We start from the raw sequence: 17722 nt of genomic DNA, 5'->3' as shown, positions 1-17722 counted from the left end.
TTAAAAGAAAGGAAAAAGGAAAAAGAGGCGATTCAATCCATGGAATTCAGGACAGCTGGCATCCCACACACAGCTATGGTGAAACACACACTTGTGGATATAGTTATCAATCTTACCTAACTTCATATTGAGAAACAACCCCACAAACCTGTTTTACATAACATTACACAGTCTAACAGTATTCCAAACTAGTTATTTCTAGCAGTATTATTGACACTTTGAGAGTTTCCCCATTACAAAGGAGAAAAAGAAGGGACCATCTAACATAATGAGGGCTGTGATAAAAGAACCACTTGGATTTAACTGCAGTAAAAGTGAATGCTTCTTTACCCAGCAAGTAGCTGATCCATGCAGTTGGATTTCCACTAATTAACAGCACTCTCAGCTCAGTACAATGCCACAGATTTGGCAGCAGCAAGAATGAGGCCAGGAAGAGGAGAAGGAGGGCTACCGAGTCTGCAGCTGGGGGGCTGTGGGAGGAGCTCACTGAGCAATGCTGATTTTCCAGAGCTGAAGATCTAACTCCATGGCTGGGTTCAGAAAAGGACCAGGTAATTTTTATGACAATTAGTCATAATTACAGCTAAGCCAGCTAACATAAAGTCAAGAAGAACTAATAATCATGCTTTAGGGAACATATCAATTGCTTGCAAACCCTTGGAAGACTTTTTGGGGAATACCAAAGAATCAGTTATGAAAGGTACATCATCAGAGGGACCATCCTCCACTGGAGCCAGGATATCAGTTTAGCAAATAGCTTGATGCCTGACAGGAGCTCTTCTGCATTCAGCAATACTGGTCCTTCAAACAGCACACAGGATCAAACTTAACAGAGAAAAGACCTTGACTTTCTTGACTTTACAAGGACATGCATTGGAAAACTGGGGAGAGATACATTTCAAAGACTTAACCTTGGTGATCAGGGATGGCAAGGAATTTCTTCTGGGACCAGAGCTGTTGGGAGCAATAAGCCAATGCTAGAGAAGCAATGCAGACACTCTTGCGCTGTGTCCACACCAAGAGCCACAGCAACTGGGCTTGACCTACCACCTCTGTCCCGTACATTCCTGCCAGAGTAATTCTACTGATTTCTACGTGGGTGCATCAGGACTGTGAGCAGTACAGTACCAGTGAGTCAGTGTTGCGGGTCGCTGGGGAAAAGCCAGCCCCTGGCAGTAGGGCCTCATCGTGACTCAGAACTGTGCTGCTCGGGAGGGACAGCTGCTGGCAGCAAGCCTCACTTCCCAGTAGCACTGGGGGAGCCTGGAGCCACATAAATATACGAGATTCCAGCAGGGCTAATGCCAGATTTCTTTCTCAAACACTACTTCTCTTCCTGTATTTAGTATGAAGCCTTCCTCCTGTGCTGCTCTCTGTGTACATTTGAACATGTTATTGAATCGCTTTAGTGTAAAAGGCTTCAGAGTGACTTGTTTTATCACCTCTGAAGAAGTACAAGCAAAATGCAATCATTAGATTTCATGCATGCCCAGCTACAGAGAAATTAAGTATGTCATTGAGTCTTTCATAAAGCTGTCCCGAGATATTTATCATTCTATACTGCTGCAACAACCAGTTTGTAAGGTAGGTCCTGCTCTGAGTGAGAGTTGTTCTGATGCCACAGCTGGGTCACAGTTGCATTGTATTGGCTGCATACTGATAACATGCAAATGACAAATATATATTTTTGCCACACTTCTCTTGCAGATATTAAAGCACAGCCACACTCCTGATGTTCTTCATATGTACCTCGCTCTCTTTCTCGGCAACTCCAGTTGTCTCTTTATCCCCTGCCTCCACACTGTCCTGCATAAAGAGGAAATATGGTCATCACCTTACTCATGCTGAGGGAATGGCTGCAGAGAAATAGGCATTAATCAAGCTCAATGAAGACATGTATGGGATGCAATGAAATGAATGGTGGGAACTAAATATGGGATAGAATATAGCAAGTAGAAAGATTCTTGCTGTCAAATATCATCTGAATTAAAAGTAGCTGTAGGCTAAAAAAAAGAAAAAAAAAAGAAAAAGAAAAAGAAAAAGAAAGAAAAAGAAAAAGAAAAAGAAAAAGAAAAAGAAAAAGAAAAAGAAAAAGAAAAAGAAAAAGAAAAAGAAAAAGAAAAAGAAAAAGAAAAAGAAAAAGAAGAAAAAGAAAAAGAAAAAGAAAAAGAAAAAGAAAAAGAAAAAGAAAAAGAAAAAGAAAAAGAAAAAGAAAAAGAAAAAGAAAAAGAAAAAGAAAAAGAAAAAGAAAAAGAAAAAGAAAAAGAAAGAAAAAAAGCCTTTTACTTATATCATTGCCACTGTGCTGGAAGTGCTAAAGACAATTTAATTTATTTTTGTTATCAGTATTTGTATTTTGGAAGAATTTTTAATAACCAGCAACCTACAACACGGCTGACCTTGCAGTTTTCCATCAGCCTCAAATTTCTCTCACCCAAGAGTCACACTGTTCTCATTATAACCTGGTGCTTGCCCTGCAACTCACCAGACTTCCGAGGTAAACTTTCTAAAGCATTTCTTCCACATATGTTGGACTGCAATTCATTTAAAGGAGTTGCTCAAAAGATGGGTCACAAAGTTCATCATTTTTTATTTTGCAGAATTGCCTTTCTTTTGGTCCATATTAAGTGATACATGCAGTAGGTGCCTGACATCCAAAAATTAGACATGTGTCAGTGGCTTTCTAAATCTGACACCCATGTGGATGTTCAAGGGATCACAGCTGCACTAAGCAGTAATGGGCTCCCCCCAAATAATGCTTTTTACAGCACAGATGGTATCTAACATCAGGTTCCTTCTCACAGAAGCTGTAAAACTGCATGAGTTCCAAGTTTTGGAAATGAGGAAAAACAGGCACTAGTATTCCCAAACTCTGTGGGACAGCTGTGACATTGCTGGTTTCCAATTCTACTGCAGCATGTAGGGATTTAACCAGCAACACCGCTTCTTCTGCTTGGGCTTGGATTCAGTTTTGGCTATTATTCCACCTAGATCAACAAGTGTAGGTCTAGTAAGGTCAACAAACTATCAAAATTGCTAAAATTCAGGACTGATTTCTAAAGATGCTTTTCTAAGGAGAAGTAGATCAAAGACGCCTTAGAGAAATCTACTTTGCTAATAAATTTTGAGGCTGTTTTGCAAACACAGCTATGTCAGATTTTTCAGAAGACCTGTAAGGGTGAAGACAAATTATGCAAACCTATGTGAGAACACAGTAACTTGAACTGCTTGGATTCACTTTAGTGATCAGAAATTAGTTAGACCTTAAGTATTCAGGCTTCAGCCAACTGCCTCCACATGCCTGCAATGGTCACTCCAACATTTCTAGAAGTTTCAGCTAAAATGCTTACATGTTCCTTTTTTAATAAGAGGATGCTGAGTTACATCCAAACTTCACATCACTCATGTTTTTTCTAATCTAATCTTCTAGTATTGCCTGCAGTCACCTCATAAACCCCAACCGTGTCCAGATGCCAGGGCAAGGCAGCTGCTGACAGCAACGTTACCATGGAAACCTCTCATAGCTTTATCCTGTTAAAATTACACTGTTATATAACTTTTTTTTTTTTTTCCAAATCATGAATTTTTGTTTGAAGCTGTCAAACCTCTGCCACAAAGTCCTGTTTTTTACAGTAAGTTTGAAAGAGATTGTAGAGGGTCTTAAAAAAAATAAATATATATATATCAACTGCAAAATAGATATTTCTTACTAGCAATGCATGAATGCATATAATTACCCACAGAAGTCTTGCTCTTTTTTTTCTTTTCTTTTCTTTCCTTTTTTTTTTTTTTTTTTTTTTTTTTTTACAGAAGATACATACACATATGTTTCTATTGTCCATAAAAGCCATATGTCCAATGGGAAGTTGATAGATAAACACTTTCCCTATTTTTGCTACAAAAAAAAGTGCTGAATTTTTCCCATCATCTGTATTTACAAGTCAATTTGCCTTCAGAAATGAGCATCGTTCTGCACTTTATGATCAAGAATGTGCCAGTCCCTGTCCTTCTCTTAATAATAACCTGGCAGTATTCTCTTGTAAGAATCCCATCAGCCAAGCTCAGAGCAGTAGTTTGGGCTTCTTCATAAAATCTGACACGTACATACCTGTATTTTCAAATGACAACTGTTTTTCAGGATAACTGAATGCAGTTATGGTAGGAAAAGGAAAAGTAAGGGGAATTGCCCTGTTTCCTAAGGATTATTTGGCACTAGTCAAATTAGCTGCATTGCTCTTTTGATTAGCTGTAAGCTGGGAGTTAGAAAAGGGAGGCATGGTAGCAGGAACTGTGTCATTTTTAAGGCATGAAAGCCTAGTAAAAAGGAAGACTAAAAAAAGTCTGAGGTAAGTAACACCCCAATTCCCTTAATAGAGTAAAATCTGCTTCTGCACATCTCAAAAGAACACTGTTCTACATCAGTTCCCTCTCATTTTTGGAGGCCATATATTTTTCAATGGCCTCACACGCCAATCTTGTACCTGTACTTATCTGCAAGCTCTGAATTTGGACACAGATGAGCACTCTTCTATATCTGACCATTGGAGTGCTCTCCCAAATTACATGCTCTGCCATTTGGGTTCCACAAATTGTACCTACAGTGGGATTCAACCATAATTGGATACCCTCTAAGCTGGAGGCTCTTTCTTGGCCTGTGCTGTACTTTTTCAGTGCCTGCAAAGAATTTATCAGAAGGCAGTTTCATATGTGCCTACACACAGATTTGAAAACCACAGTATTTAGCTTAGTATCTGAGTGCTTTAATGGGAGAACATCAGAGTCCAGAAAAGCATCAGACTCAAAGCACAGAAAGGCTCTTTCTAAACTAATGAGCATAAGGAAATAAAAAAGCTGATCTCTGAGCAGAGCTGTGAACTCCGGGTGTTGAGTTTCCCATGAATGACAGTGAGAAAGGGAAATAACAAGACTTGCTAATCTTTCTCTTTGTTATACCGTACACTTACCGTTTGAATGTAAAAAATTGATGTGGTGATACGGGTATTATTATTTGAAAAGAAATCAATCTGCGGTTAATGCATTATATCCTTTATCCTTTGGATTTTACGTCTGCCTTTGGGGATACAGTGGAAATAAGGAAATGTGTGCAAACGCGTGCAAAAGTCCATGCAAGAAGAACTTTTTACAATGGCTGGCTTCAGTTGTTCTAGTGCACACGGTGATTCTGGTCCTTTAGTTACCTAACATTTTGTCCCCCCCTCCAAAATAAGGATCAACTGTTGCCATTAACTAATAGAAATGGTATTTGTTCTAAAGGAACAAGAACATGTAATAATACCTCATACAGCAACTATGATGAACTCTTGTAAGAGTTTTGGCAATATTGTTTGGGCAGACTATGAAACAGAAAGTAAGGGAACCCAAATCCTGAGCAGGGAATGGTACCTTATCCCCTAGACTACCCTCTCTTCAATTTAAATTAAAGCCCTACCAATAAATTTACTACAAAGTTCTTACAACAAACAATGCATGCCATGAGTTCTATGGGTTAATGTGATTTGACAGAAAATTTGCTACAGAAAAATTAAACTGATTAGTGGCTGTGACTACAATCTGGAAATTACTAAGACCAATAAAAGATTCCTATCAGGAAAACATCTATTAATATTTTACAACTCCAATTTATAAGTAAACCGTCACTCATTAAGTAAATGAATGCGGAACTGCTATTGAGAAATGACATGTTTTCATCTTTTGAAACACAGTGTACTTTTCCTTAGCTTTGATCACATTTGTTGTTAATTCTAACCTTCAGATCTCTTTTTTGTGAGTCCTGGAAAGCACTGCTTGAAATAACAACCCCTCAGAGCCAAATGAAGAATGACTTTTTTTTTTTTAAATAAATGCTTTAACTTATTTTCCCAGATATCTCTCCCAAATTAGTAAGGACAACTTCATAAATAACAAAAGAAAACAAACACACACACAAAAACAAACAAAAACCCACCAAGCACAAACCTAATCAAAACTGTTTAACTTCTGTTTAATGCCTATGACCATCCTCCTGGATTACTACTAAACTGCCTGATGCTCACAGAGTGAGCATCACTCCCCACTCCCAATAGCTCTGCAGTCCTTTGCAGCACCTACTGGAAGGACACGGACCAAGTATTATTATTATTATTGTATATGTAATACACTTCTCAGTGATGGTCAGGCAGCAAAATGCCTGAAAAGGTCATGCCAGCTGATGAGTGAAGGAGCGGTGAATGACCACAGCCTGTCACTTAATTTGCACTTCAGGCATACAACAGATTTTCCATCACATTTTTTTCTTCATTAAATCCTTACAGAATAACAAGATAAAGCCATCTAGAAACAACCTTCAAAGCTCCATTGACATTTGTTCTTCCACATTATTTCCTGCTATTCAGTTACCAGAAGAGGACTCCTGACCAATACTGATTGCCCATCCCTCCTCTCTTCACTTTCCCTCCCTCCTTCTTTATTCCAAACTATCAAATTTACTCGGACTAGATGTGAGACATTTTAGACAGGAGTTTGACAGAACAATGTGCCTCAGACAGGCAGTCTCATTGTTTGCCTTACTATAGAGTTGACAAGTTATTACTGTGATTTATATCAACTCAAAAGAAAACACATATGGGGGAAGAGCCTGGTCTCTGCAGACTGTGGGGACTCCTTACTTTGTGTATGTTATCGTAGGGAGATGATGTTGAGATTACTTGCTCCAGTGTTTGCTACGGATATGAACAAGAAGTGAATTAAAAAAATTGAAACATACTCAAAATTCATGCAAGTGTAATCAGAATTGAATTCTATTCATAATTCTAGGAAACACACTGGGATTGCTTTCCCTCCATTGCCATGCTGCTGCCACACCTAGGAGTTCACAAAGAATGGGAAGGATTAAACAAAATCAGGGATTATCTTCCCTCTTCCCCAAAGTCCTCTAGAGCAGCATTGTGCTCCCTTCCATCCACAATCCATGATTTTTTCTTTTTTTCTTTGTTAGAAAGATGGGAGCAAGGGAGGAATGATTATTAGGTAGGTGCTGCAACTAAACCTCAACCCTGCCTCTTCATATCATTCACACTGCATACCATTTTTTAATCCCATGGTATGAACAGTTGTAACCACTCAGGTAAATTCATCAATCTTTTTTTTGAGAAGGTCATTAACGTCGTTAATGGGTGATACTCCAGAGCCTTGCACACGGACACTAGTATTTCCTCCTTTCTGATGAAGAGAGTTTGCATAGCATCACATGTGACTTTTGTATGGTCCAACACCATTAGCAGATAACTAGCCTCTCACTGGTGGGTAGAGCTTCATAACACTTTCAAGCCAGCCCTCAGTTGTGTTTGCATGCTCTCCTAACACTGTCCCCTTGTGTTAGTGACATTACCCAGCCTGTAGTCATCAATAAAAGTCACCATCAGGCTTGTGGTGTCTGGGCCATTGAAGTTATCAGAAATGTTAAACATGATCAACTCCACAGACAGACCCACGAGACAGTACATGTCTCTGCATATCTGATAAGTTGATGCTCTGCACTGACTTGTCTGAAGGTGCCAGATACTTCTACTTTCTTCAGTTGATTTTCACCCTGCTTAATATTGTTTCCCAAATGGCAAAATATCAAATGCTTTACTGAAAAATGCCTACTTTTATGATGAGGAGGGCATCACCATTCCTACTTCATAGATAAAGATACACAGGGACGTGCCCAAAGCCAACAGCAGGTTCAGCAAGCTGAACCCAGTTCCTCTGTGAACATTTACTGCACTGAAATGTGCTTGATGGTCAATGAACACAGCTATGAAACTTCCACTGGCTTCTTTGGCAAAGGAACTGACCCAGAAAATTTCCACTATTTCTGCTCAGATTTTCAGCAGGAATTTGCAATGGTGCTCAGGTTCAGCCCTCACATTTTTACTCAGCAACATGGAATGTGAGGGAAAACAAAATATTTGCGGGTCATTTTATTCACTATAAAAAGGAGTGATTGGCCTTTTCTGCATCAGAGAGGGTGTCTCTGCGTATATCAACTCAGATCCCCCAAAACCAGCATTTTGCAGTATAACTGTACTGTACAACTTCCTGTTGTACAGTTTTCCTGTAGCACTGTACAACTTCATACCTAGTCAGCTTCTGGTCCAGTAGATTTCTGTTCAGACTTTGAACAGTTATTGAATCAAGGACAGCATCAGTACTGTCAGACTGGCAGCCTACAAAAACTGGTGCATTTCTTTTGGGGGGCTTCTTAGCCTGTGGGTACCACCCACCTCCAAGACATCCTGAAAGTAGTATGTAGAAGAGGAACCTTAATTTGACAGAAAGGGTATTCACTGGGATACCTGTTGTAAAAAGGATGCTACCCCTACACGTATCATCTCAGACCACCTCTCATTTTGTAGAGATACCAAGTACCCTGCTTTGCTCTTCTTGCAGAGCTGTTATTTTTTTTCTCCTCCCTCTGTTTCCCAAGTACTGACACCTACATATTTCCTTCCATACAGGTGCTTTGGAGTTTCCTCCTTGGATTGTGGCTAGCTTATAAAACCGTAAGACTTATAGATCTTTATATTACAATCACATTTTGCTGGTACTTTCATGCTCTAGCAAGGGCCATACAAGATGTACATTGTCTTAATGCTTACAGCTCAGCTTAAAATAAAATGAGAAAACTGCTAATAAGGTCATTTATAAATGGCATTGATTCTTTCCCCTTCTGAAGCTCATCTGGAATCAAACAGAACAGATAAAACCACAAATTTTCAGCTGAACTTCAGTCTAAAATGCCAGTGTTAAAAGGAATGACATTTTAGGGCCCAAAGCAGCATGCGTTGCTGGAGAGACATGCTGTGATGCAGTCAGGTGCTGGAGAAACCAACCACAGATGGGCAGTGAAGAATGGAAAGGAGGGCTGAAATGCAGCAGGCATGTTCACCATGATGAGAGGTGGCTCAGATGAGGCCAGTGGAGTGGACACGGGGGACAGGTCACTCACCGCAGCCTGCTCTGCTGGTTTGGCAGGCTCAGCAGGGATGGCCTCCTTTTCCCCAGCAGCAGCAGCAGGGGTTTCCTCGACCTTGGGTTCTCCAGGTGGAGCTTCTTCGGCCTCAGTCTTTTGTTTTATTGATTTTTAAGTAGACAGTGGAAAAAGTGTTGAGGAGCATGTAATAGTGGGGCGAGAGGAAGGGAATGGGAACTCTGCCTGGCACCACAGTCTTGCTTCACTCCTGGCAGGCTCTGTGTTTGCAGGGCTTTGCCAAGGAGAAGATGGCAATGCTTGGCATTACAACACCTTGTTACTGCTTAGCATCTACAGGGCATCTGCATCCTCAGTGTCCTATATGTAAACTGAGCCAGACCTATATACCTCACTTGTAAAGAAAGAGAGCACTACTTTACTGAGTTACTGAAAGTGGCAGTGAAAATCAGGGAAAAGTAGTCAGTTTGCTCAAAAATGCTCCAGAAAGTGGTGGCAAGGCCATGCGTGTTCCAACCTATAGCTTCAAATATGAGTTTTTAAAATTATCCCCCATTCTGTAGTTCTGTCAGTTCTCAGACTCCTTCTCCAGTAAAGGGGGAAAGGAATTAGCAGAGACTCTAACAGTTTTTACATACCCGCTGACTGCTTCACACTGAATTCTGGAAATGTGAAAGTCATCCCTGGTTTATTTTTAACTTAAGCACTTAAGCTCTCAATCACCTACAAGGCATCCATTTATCAACAACACTATTGGGATTCCTACCCTTTTAAAATCTGGGATAGGGTTTTTATTTTTTATTTTTTAGCAAGCAGATATAGTAAACATCACCAGCCCTGCAACACATTCAGTCCTATAACAAAATAGCTCACAGCAAAATCACAGTCTCCGTTGGTGCTGTCACCTTGCAAATACGCACACATACAAGGGGAGAGCTGCAAGCTGTGCTCAGCATATTCCATTTATAAAGATGGCTGACTCAACCATTTAAAATAACCCCAGTAGATTAATTTGCCATGAACAAATTGCTCAGCATAATAAGAAGCTCGAAAGCTATTTAGCTGCTTTGGAGTTGATAACATACAGCTGGATAGAAGGTCTCCTGTGATGATGAGACAGCTTCCATGAAATGCTTAAAAAAAATAGTAAAATCTTCTCCCCCCTGATATTTTTCAGGAACACAAAATGAAACAAAACAACATGGCCTTTTACTTCTTCTCCCACATATTCCTTAAGCAGACTGGGTTTTTAATGAGGTACAGAGAAGTCTGTCTAAACAAGACCTTCAGGATTTGGCACAGAATAAAGAAACATTCATTATATTATACCACACTGTGCAGAAATCTCTCTCGGAAATGTGTTAATACCAGCTCTAGGGAATTTCACAAAGAAGAAACAGGACTGAAATGAGAAACTCAAGACAGATTTATCGCAGGTAAGATGACTAATGAGTTTCCTGAGGTTTAATGCTGGTAAAAACTTTCAGGCTTAAAACCAAGGGCAAAATGTTATAATGCAGATTTTGTTGATGTGCTTCAAGTGACATGGGCAAGCAGTCTTCAGACTATTTACCACATTTGAACAACAAGTAAAAATACTAAAAATGCTCTCATTGTACTCAGTAACCATTCAGAACATAAGCACCACCACAGGCATTATATGAAAGTCACATTAAATACTATTCAGTATCATGCTGCTGTTCTTTTGTAGCTATAGCACTTGCGCAGCAATGCTGCTATTCCACATTCATACTCCAGGCTAACCAAAGACTAAGAGAAACCAAGAAACTGCCAAAGTATGATCATTGCCAAAAATATTCCCCACCCCTTTATTATGCCTACTATTAATAACGTGGAGGAGAGATAAAGCTACAGTAATATTGGGGTATGTAAACAGCCATCACGTACCATCACTTCCTTGATGTACACTAAACCATAGTTCCCATTCTTGTCATTTCTTAACTGCAATCAGTGAGGAAACTGTTTGACTATACCTTTGAAAAATAAAAGTATATGAAGGAAGCCTGTTTTTCTTTTCTTTTATGCTGTGCTATCCTTGTGACTTTCAGTGAGTAAAGATTTAAAACTACAGTGATACTCCCACTTACTCTTTCAGGTTAAGGTTTTGTGAATTGGAGGGTGGAAAACATGAACAAGGAGCAGATATTTTGGCACAAATTAAAAACATTATTCTTTTTATAGATCATTTTTAAGGCAGCAAAAGCTACCACTTACCAAAGTCTCTGTCACATTCTCGTTTGATTGCACTGTAAATGCACCGGCATCCTAGATATAAAAATGAAAATCAATGAGACAATATTTGACATGGAATCTTTGCAGCTGTCTAAAAAAGACCTGATATTTTATAGCTTATTCAGGCAAAATCATCTATAACCTCACCTAGAATAAGTTGGCAAATAGATCATCTAGATAGTTATTAATATTTGTTACTAGATAAGCAATATTAATATTAAAGACACTATTTTTTTCAAGTGTATATTCCACGATTCTAAGCTGTGCTAAATTATTAAAGCAGTGAAGAACCCTTCATTAAATACATGAGAATGACAAGGACTTTGTTTCAGTTACACTGCACTTCAAAGTGGAGAAAGTCCGATTTTTTTTTTTCTTTCAGACTGTATGTACATGTGCATGGGGAGTACACTAACTCTGAGCTACTTTCACTTCCTTGTGATCCTGGGCTTTTATTTGAATAGCAGCTATAGTGCCAAGTAATTAGAGATACAAAGTTCTACATGCATTAAGAATGTACAAAAGTGGAGAACAATTTTTTTCAATACCTTATTCAGAACTGTTTAATATGAAAAACATTGATGGGTCCCAGTCCTACTGTGAGGGTGTAGGCATCAAATTTTTATTTCCTTGGGGCAAACATTTTGCCTTAGTGAAATGGGGTAGAAGACTTATGTTTTTGTCTTTTCTTATAGATCTTTTACTAAATTAAAAGACCTGGAGTAAAATAAATAAGCACTGAAAGGCTCATTTCCAGCCTTGTAGATGCTTGGCTTTTTTGTATGTGCTGAAAAATGGTGTACAGAGTGTTCTGTGGATAAGCCATTCTTTGAAAAGTTGCTGGAACTTAACAAAGCCCTAGATCATCTGCATTACGATTTGAGACTTAGGCACTGCCCTGGAATTTGAGAGCATAAGTATGGTATCTTCACATGCTGCAGTGCTGCAATGCATAATGCAGTCTCACCAACAGCAGACCAGTAAACACTTGGGCTTAACTTTCAGATATATTTTAAATGAAAATAAAGTTGCAGAAACAGATAAATCACATTTTATATATACATATATACAGTTACTGAAAGTATGCGAAAGCCATGAGGAAGCCATGCTTTACAAGATTTGAGGGTAGTGAGAAAAACAAAATAAAATAAAAACAAACAAATACACCCCACAATGAAAATGCTAAACCAGTTCATTTCTAAGAAATTCAGTCTTGCTAAGGCCATGGGAATTTTCCAACTAAATTCAATCAGGCCAAGAGTAGTAGCATCCTGGTAACATCTACAAATACTTTCTGAGAACAGACAAGTTTAGGATTTGGGTCACTATGACATTATGGTACAGCTAGTCTGTAGAACAGATTTTCCAAAACTGTACAGCTAGTCCTAATCTCTTCCCAACAGCACAGAAAAAAATAAAATCTCAAAACTTGTTTATTTCTTACCTGTGCAAATCCATTAAATGCAGTGCTGGATGCCTAAGTAGAAGTGAAGATCAGAACAAATTATCATTTGTTTACTAGATGAGAACATGAGTAAAATATTTCTATTTGCAAAACAAAAAAAAGCCAGACCAAAAAAAAAAATAAAATAAAAAAGAACAAAAGGAAGGGCAAGACAGAAAGATATATGACAGTGCTATTTGATAACAGGTTTCACAGGCTTAAAGAAGACACCAAAATAAAAATAAAAATAAAAAAATAGAGAGCAAGTATTTTTATATACTAAAAAAAAAAAAGGCTGTAGATGCATTTAAAATTATATGTATGAAATACAGAAGCTGTGAGACACCACGTGCCTTCACAGTGTGAAGCTTCATTCACCTTTTTGAAATGCATTTTTGTCAGCCTGTTTCATTACATGGCTGAAGGGCACCACACTATGAACGGTTGCATGACAATTTTTTGAAAAAGAATAGCAAGGGCTTAGGAGGGGTACTGGGAAACACACAAATGGATTGTTTTGAAACAACAAGGTTATGCATGGCCTAAGGAACTCTTTGTCTAGACTAGGCTACACACTGGGGTAGGTACCTCTTCTTTATCAGCCTCAATTTCCTGGTACAACAATCCATATCTCCGGTTAGCAATTTCATCTTCAGATAAATCTGAGTTGTTGGTCTCATTGTCTTTAGGACTAGTTGAACTCTCGGTGCTAGCATTTCGGGAATTTCCCATTTGAAACAGAGCCAAGGGCCTAGCTATTTCCTTGCTGGGTCCGGGATTGTTAGCACTTGCTTGCTCCCCAGACAAGCATTGTTTTACTGGTTCCTCCTGACTTTTATTGCTTGTGCTTACACCTACTTCTCCCCAGCTGTTATCAGTCCCTCCCAGGTCCTGTGTAGACCATTTATCACTAATGCCTAACCAAGCATTTTCCATGTTACCTTCCTCTGTGCCTTGCTGCTGGGGGAAAAAGGGCCAATTATCCAGTCCATTGGCTTGGCCATCTGCCAGGTTAGAAAACCCCCAGGAGTCATTAGTAACTGTTGGATCCCAGTTTGCCAGCCAGGGGTCTGTTTCCAAGACTTCAGGAATACCACCGTGACTAGGATGCTCTTCAGTGACTGCTGCTTCTGCCCTACCTGTCACTTGGTCTTCTGTATTATCCAGGCAAAGATTACTGCAGTTTGTGCTAGCAGCATCATGTGTCTCAGGCATCAATGCCCGCACTTTTTCAGGAGTAGCTTGGCCTTCATCAGCAGCACTACCGTTTGGAAGGAGGCTGATGCTACTGTCTTCAGGTCCTTTACCAGACTCTTCTGCACTGAACAATTCAGTGTCACACAGAACTTTTCCAGTATTTGCAGGGTCCTTTTCTGTGTGGTCAGTTACCTCTAAGTCAACGTGCTCTGTCCTGTTTATACACTCTATGGATGGATTCTCTCCAGTAACATTGTCATTTTGGTCTAAGCCATCCTCAAACATCCTTTCATGGTCCTGAGTCCAAACACCAAAGACTCTCTCAGGTTCAGTGCTAGTGCCTTCTGTAGTTTTATAGTCATCCACTACTACTGTGTCCCCATCTTCCAATCCTGTTCTCAGCAATGCTTTTTCTCCATCTACCTCCTCAATGACATTAATGATATTTACCTCTTTGAATTCTTTTCCCTCAGGATTTTCTAGGTTAGCAACACTAGCTCTCCCAGCTTCACCATTGTTGTCTTCCAACTCATGTAAATTTTCTGCCTCTGTGCTGACTAAACTTTCACACTCTGAATTTGCTAAACCCTTATGAAGCTCTGCCTCAGTATTTCCTTTTGTTTCACAACCTTGTTCTTCCATTTCCTCTGTACCTTCTAACTCCTTGTAGTTAACAGCTCTGGTCTCTACCTTTTCACTTGACTTGTCGCCTGCCCACAGAGGCTCTTCTTCCTCATACTCTTCCTCTGACATTTGCACATCACATGGGAGGGGTTTATCCAACAAGCTATCAGTTCCTAGGACGGGTGTCTCAAAACTGGTTATGTTCTCTAAAGGCTGATTGGTCACCACATCTTCCCATGGGACATTTTTAGCATCCAATAGGTCCTCCAGTGAAGTCTTCTGGTTTTCAGCTACTGAAGCAGACCCTGGTGCAGCATCCTCCTGCTCACCTACAGCAGGCCAAATACTAGCAGGCAGCATACCCACGGATTCGCTTGAGGTTTGCTCTGCCCCAGGGAAAAGCAAAGAACTGCCTGCAGTAATTTCCTGGCTGACACTGGGTTTGCTAACATCTAGGCCCCAGTTGAGAGAACCTAGATCAGTTTGGGTTCTGTTAATATCTTCTGATGACCCAATGTTTGGGGTTTCCTCCATGACCAGGTTACACAGGGAAAGACTTTTTGAAGAGTCAGGCTTTAAGCAGACAGAAAAGCAAAGAAAAAACACAAGATGAAAAAGATAAAGGCGGACTTGATGAGAAAACACAAAATATATATTTTACTATAGCAGCTTTAATTTAAAGAATGAAAGTGACTAAATTAAGCAGTTTAAGGAAAAGCTTTGTGGCTTGCAACATTTGGAGGCAGTAGATTGCAATCTAGAAGAGCGGCACTGATAGACAAAACAGAAAACTATACATTATACCACATTGAATAAAGCATATATCTGGAGTGGTTGTGATTTTGGGGGGAGGTTTGCTTACCGGCTGCACCAATTCGCTGCTTGTCTGTATAGAAAAAAAAAAAAAAAGTATATATAAAGCATAGAAAACAAGATTGTTTTTGTTGTTTTCTGTTGTTAGAGCACAAGTTCATTAATTATCATTACCTAACCAGCAGCAGTTACAAAACTGGTGTGGAGAAGCAGCAGAGTCACTCTATTGAAGACTAATCACAGGCCCCTGATTTTAAGCCACGCTTTTAGCCACTGGACTGTATGAGAAAAGAAATTCTACAGGTACACTGAATATTTCTCATGCCTTGCCTTCCTCTGAGACCCACTGACATTTTTATCATGGGTACCCTACTACATCTCAATTGAAGGGAAGAATCACTCTGATACAGCAAACACAAAGGAGGCAACCAAATTGGTATCAGTGCGCAGCTTTGATACTCCATCACTGCACCATGAAGAGGCATTTGCATCCACACACAGTAAGGCATCAAGCCACAAAGCCAGCTGTCTATACCACTATTTTGAACAGATACAAATTCTGCAAGGAAGATCAACAACTACTCTGCACTCGGTATGAAGAGGAACTCCATAAAGGTCGAGTAGTCCTAATTTCAAACATTTAACTGTGAAGCTCATTACTTGCTTTTTTTTTTTTTTTTTTTTTTTTTAAATAAAGCAAAGAGGGAATTAATTATAATACACAATACATACATCACATTAATGAGCTATAAATAAAACTGCGAAAAAAAAAAGACAATGGCAAAGATATCTACTATTAGTTTAAAGCTATAAATCTGAAATATTTCTGGGTTATTTTAGCTGGTCTAGATACTGGTAACCTTGCAATTTTGGCTAGTATGCCTACATGACTTTTTCCAGACTTTATTTAACCTTTCCCAGTAGAAAGAAATGAGTGTTTAATACACATCATATAAGCCATGTGTTCACAAAATAGTGCTGCAAATCTGAATGCACAAGAAGCATTCACAGATTTCCGTGCTGGCTGAATCTGAAAAAGGTCAAAAAATGGGTGTTCCAGGCTGCATGTCAAATCAACTCAGCTATCTCCATGACAAAAATTGAAAGAAAACCTATGAAAACAAGCTGTTTTCTTCCTGCAGATCATTGTATCTGATTTGACACGAGGAGGTGTAAAGAAAGATCTCTGCAGCTTTCTAAAGCAGCAACTGCCTTTGTGAATAAATCCAGTTCACTGTATGCTCACTATTAAAAGAACAAGTTAAATTTTCTCTTCACTCCTGAACTGTGAGAAAATAGGTGCCCATTGGGTTAAAATCCTACAAGTTAAAGGAAATATATCTTCAGATAATTAAGAGAAGTGACTAGCATCCATTCCTACCCTCGGAAAACTATAAAGCAGGTGAGAATAAAAGCAGCAAACATTTAGCTGTAATGATCATTAATCTTATTAGCCTACATTTCTGGCATCATTTAGGTTTTGTAGGCCAAGCAAGAGAGATATTTTTTTTTCCCTGTTGGTTTTAAAAAAATCCCAGGTGGTTTCATATACTTTAAAGTGTTTGTCATGGTCTATAAAGTCTGTATCTTGCTTCTGGGGAAAGCATTATAAATCTGAGTTGAGGGTGTTAAAAATCATACGCACAAAAACATTCCAATTCACAATGATAAATGTCAGTCAGTCTTACCGTCCATAGATCCCATGGCAATGTCTGAAAAAAAGGAGAGGAAAAAGACACTCTCAGAAAAACATTGTTCATTTACTGTATGTTCAACATGCTACATAACTGCATGCATTAACTAACGTCAGAGAACTTATAAAAAAGCATGTTTATAATATGTGTGTATTTTAAATCTGAAAGTGTGTGTGTACATATCTGCATAATATGTCCCTTTTGGTTAAGTAGGATGAGCACTAAGTGGTGGACTGTGGTATTTCCCACTTCCTAGTAGCAATTGTTTTCCAGTGAACTCATACTGCTGCATACTTGAGTAACAACTAGATTCTGAACTGCTGACTCTGAATGACCTTCAACAGGTGCATACAGGTGCCTCTGCAAGGTGTAACCGTTAAGAAGCTTATGTAGGTCAGGATTTTGAGGCAGGAAATGATTCAGCTACCCACTGAAAACAAGTGAGTTTTCTTACAACTTCAACACAACAAAGGAAAACAAAAATATGCTTTTGGGAAAAGAAAACTAGAAAGTTGACCTTTAATTGTGTTTTCCAGTTTGTTAAGCAATAACTGTTAGTGACCTCTCAACAAAAGAGCCGAGTGGACAAATGAAGGAAGAGAAGCAGACTTCAGCCTAATATTAATAGCCCCCACATGAGAAGAAACTCCTTTAATTGGACTCAAATTCTATCGGAGGTATTTTGAAACACATCTACTATATTCACACCTAAGTTAAAGTCCA

At 39.1% G+C, this 17722-nt stretch overlaps 1 protein-coding gene across 3 annotated transcripts in view; it reads right to left on the bottom strand.

Annotated features, from left to right (window-relative positions):
• AMPH (amphiphysin) overlaps nucleotides 1-17722 on the bottom strand; it is a 121139-nt gene that overhangs the window by 10718 nt on the left and 92699 nt on the right. The window contains exons 13-19 of one of the 3 annotated variants that reach the window (XM_068674968.1): nucleotides 16994-17017; nucleotides 15355-15378; nucleotides 14559-15065; nucleotides 12672-12704; nucleotides 11210-11260; nucleotides 8993-9109; nucleotides 1750-1806 (exon numbers count right to left, since the gene is read on the bottom strand). In XM_068674968.1, coding sequence (XP_068531069.1) covers nucleotides 1750-1806; nucleotides 8993-9109; nucleotides 11210-11260; nucleotides 12672-12704; nucleotides 14559-15065; nucleotides 15355-15378; nucleotides 16994-17017 — 813 coding nt within the window. The remainder of the gene's footprint in view (nucleotides 1-1749; nucleotides 1807-8992; nucleotides 9110-11209; nucleotides 11261-12671; nucleotides 12705-14558; nucleotides 15066-15354; nucleotides 15379-16993; nucleotides 17018-17722) is intronic. The other 2 variants (XM_068674966.1, XM_068674967.1) reach the window with 2 other exon arrangements.

Source organism: Anas acuta, chromosome 2 (genome assembly GCF_963932015.1).
Source record: "Anas acuta chromosome 2, bAnaAcu1.1, whole genome shotgun sequence".
Lineage (NCBI taxonomy): Eukaryota > Metazoa > Chordata > Aves > Anseriformes > Anatidae > Anas > Anas acuta.
The sequence above is the reverse complement of the archived record's forward strand: the minus strand, read 5'-3'. Positions and strand labels throughout refer to the sequence as shown.